The following is a 3661-nucleotide window of genomic DNA, read 5'->3' as shown; positions in this document are numbered from 1 at the left end:
CAAATGAACTTTGATCGAATTTATTCAAATTTTTACATAGCAAAAAGTTATTATTTTTCATGTCGGATCCGGCCAAATGGGTCCCGGAACGAAACAGTCCAAAATGGAGAGGTGCCAGATCCTGTCAAATCAAGCACTGGGCCCATGCTTTACTGGTACACCTTGACCAGACGTCTTGGCCTGACACATACAGCTTTTCCAGAAGGCTCTCTGCTCTGCTCTGCGGACTCCTGAGACTCCAGCAGGATATTTAGTCAAGTCATCACACTCAGCAGTAGCAGTACAGGCAGCAGCAGCACAGGCAGAAGACTTAGCAGCAGAACAAACAGAAAGGCTAGCTACTAACTTTAGCCTTTAGTTTTAGCAGCTCTACTTCCTGTCTGAGGCTAGATTACTTCCTGTCTGTAAGAGCCCTACCCTCTTAGAAAAAAAGGTGCTATCTAAAACCAAAAAAGGGTTCTTCGGCTGTCCCCATAGGAGAACCCTTTGAAAAAACTGTTTTGGTTCCAGGTAGAACCCTTTTGGTTCCATGTAGAACACTTTTCTCAGAGGGCTCTACATAGAACCCAAAAGTGCTCTCCTATGGACAGCCGCAGAACCCTTTTGCAACCCTGTTTTTCTAAGAGAGTAGATGTGTCATTTGGGCTGGAGTCTGGGGACAATAGGAAGGTGGGTGGCAGGGGATTGGGGGAATGGTGTGTGGTAATTATCTCATTAGTAAGAAATAGGAGGAGAGAGGGGAGAGGAAGGGCATGGAATAAGAACGAGGGAAAATCGCAAAATCCATTGGAGAAGGTCAGAGGGGAGGGACTTCTGGCTTTCTCATCCAATGGGTTTTGAGAAGGCGACAAGGAGAGAGGACGCAAGGAGTATGCAATTGAGACCTTCCCAGAGAGCGAGTCTAAATGACAGCAGAACCACAGCTTCCTACAGCTTCCACTAGGAGGTGCTAGAGTGCTTATTGACTGGTTTACACCACAGCATTCTCTGATTGGGTTATCTGGGGCAAGACCAGAGAGGAAGAGTGTTTGATTCAGGAGGAGACTACCTCCCTGCAACCCACTTGCTAACAGAACAGAGATCTCTAACCCCCTCTGACACAGTCAGGGAAACACACATCACAACAGGTCACGACACTGTGACACAAACCATACAGAACTCTGATCTGATATCACCAGCACTCTATGAATCAAAGGGTGAAATAATGCAACCAAGAGAAGAGAGGATTAGCCTCGTCTGAAGTAATACTGACGAACCTAACAAATATGTTGAAGTGTAATGACAATAGCTTGAGGATAGCATTACAGAAGGGACAAGATTAGGATGGAAGTTTAAAAAGAAAGCCTGCCAGAAGATAAATGCACACACAATAGCCAACAAGCCAAATGGTACATACAGTTAGAAACGTACACATGTGCATAAACATAGTCATCTGTCATCTGAGAAAACATATGGAATGCAAGTCTAATATGCAACAGAATATTAGACGCACCCATTCAATATGTATTCTGTTCTAGATATAGATCTGTATATTCTAGAAGTGTCATATAATGTTATTTACTTACAGACAGCATGAGGTCATCATTCTAGATGAGTGTATTCTAGAACTATAGTATTACAGTATTTACTTACAGGCAGCATCAGGACAGTCCCTGGAGGTCCTGGCAGACCATCAGCACCAGGAAGACCAGCACGACCATTAGGACCCTGAGAGAGAGAGAGAGAGAGAGAGAGAGAGAGAGAGAGAGAGAGAGAGACAGACAGAACAGAGAGACAAGAGAGATACAGACAGAGAGAGAGAGCACACAGAAAGAGAAGACAGACAGAGAGACGACCAGAGAGAGAGCCAGACAAGAGAGACAACAAGAGAAGAGAGAAGACATGAGAGGAGAGAGGAGGAGAGACAACTAGCGCGAGCGATATGAGAAGACCACAGAGAGAGAGAACAGACAGACAGAACAACAGAGGAGAGAAAGAGCGAGGAGAGGGAGAGGAAGAGAGAGAGAGAAGAGCAGAGGAGAGAAGAGGAGAGAGAGAGAGAGAGAGAGAGAGAGAAGATAGATAGATAGAGTAGCGCCAAACAAGACAGACAGACAGTAGCACGACAGCAGCACGCGACAAGCCACAAGACATTTACCGAACAAGGACAGACGACAGACAGACAGACCAGACAGACAGACGACGCAGAAACACGAAGACAGATCAGACAAAGACAGACATGACAACAGCAGACAAATGAGAAGACAGACAACAGACAAGAGACACAAAGTGAACAGACGAGAGAGAGAGAGAAGAGAGAGAGCGAAGAGAGAGAGAGAGAGAGGAGAGAGAGAGAGAGAGAGAGAGAGAGAGAGAGAGAGAGAAGAGAGAGAAGAAGAGCGGAGAGAGAGAGAGAGAGAGAGAGAGAGAGAAGAGTACATTTACTCGAACAAGGTAAATTATGCCAGGAATACAAGTTTTGTCAGGTTTTTTACAAACTTGTACAGGTGTTCTACCATGTTTTGGGGAGTGGTGGTGACTAATTGATACCTTGCTGTATATCAACAGCTTGATGTATACCTTGTGGTTGTGTTGAAACAATGTGATGTGTTGGTGGTGGTTGGCATGTGACTGTGGTATTTTCCATTTATTTATTTATTTGTCGGTGTGTTTTATTTGTTGTGGGTCCTTGTTTCTCACCCTTTCTCCTGCGTCTCCGTGGCTGCCTGGGGGGCCGGAGGAACCTGGGGGTCCAGGGAGACCCTGTACACAACAATACATATCATCAGAGACTGAGGACGGCACACACACACACACACAGACACACAGACACCCACATACACAAACACACACACACACACATAGACACACACACACAGACACTCACATACACACATACACGCGCGCACACGCTCATGCTCACACACACAAAACAAAATGCAACTCAGGAAAACTTGCATAACAGTTGTACGCGGAAACATAAGAGAGAGAACAAGAGAGGAATGTATGAGGAAATATGGGCAGGCAGTCTGTTAGATGATACATTTTAACTGGGGCCCCATCTCTCTTTCTCTACTAACTCTTACTCTATCGTTATCGACTGTTTCTGCTGTCTGTATTCTGTGTCTAAATGTTGTCTATCACTAGCAGCACCATATCAAGACGTCAAATTATGAGTATTTGTAAATGTTCTTAACGAATAAAGGTGACTCTGATTCTTGCTGTCAAATAGCGTACAAGAGCGAGCATATAGGTAAATAAATAAATACTAACTGATGTGAGAACCTCTGTGTAACTGTCTCTCTAGGGCAAGTGGTGTGTTGTGCTGTTACTATTCTTATTGCTAAATCTCAGGACTGGCAACTGGGCTGCAGTTTTATTCTCTCTTAACAAATCACTAGTCATTTCAAGACGAACAGTGGAGGATACACAATATTCCTAACCCAAAGACAGACCAGATAGAACATAGGGCTGAAACAGTGTCAGAGAAAGTAGAGAGAGGTACTTACTGTTGGGCCCTCCGGACCGGGCGGACCCTCCACCAGCATTCCCTGAAACACACAAACACATCAGAGAGATGGATGGCTGCAGCCTGTAGAGTACGCAGCATCACCACTAACACATGACACTATGACTCTTTGTTTGTGTGTGTGTGTACTTGTGTGGGTCTGTGTGTGTGTGT

General features: G+C 45.0%; 1 protein-coding gene across 1 annotated transcript in view; it reads right to left on the bottom strand.

The window, feature by feature from the left end:
* Window positions 1-3661, bottom strand: part of LOC111960893 (collagen alpha-1(V) chain-like) — a 198533-nt gene that overhangs the window by 83187 nt on the left and 111685 nt on the right. The window contains exons 11-13 of the mRNA XM_070442065.1: window positions 3489-3530; window positions 2680-2742; window positions 1633-1707 (exon numbers count right to left, since the gene is read on the bottom strand). Of these exons, the coding sequence (XP_070298166.1) occupies window positions 1633-1707; window positions 2680-2742; window positions 3489-3530 (180 nt within the window). The remainder of the gene's footprint in view (window positions 1-1632; window positions 1708-2679; window positions 2743-3488; window positions 3531-3661) is intronic.

Source organism: Salvelinus sp. IW2-2015, linkage group LG4q.1:29 (assembly GCF_002910315.2).
Source record: "Salvelinus sp. IW2-2015 linkage group LG4q.1:29, ASM291031v2, whole genome shotgun sequence".
Classification (NCBI taxonomy): domain Eukaryota; kingdom Metazoa; phylum Chordata; class Actinopteri; order Salmoniformes; family Salmonidae; genus Salvelinus; species Salvelinus sp. IW2-2015.
This window is presented reverse-complemented; position numbering and strand designations above follow the sequence as displayed.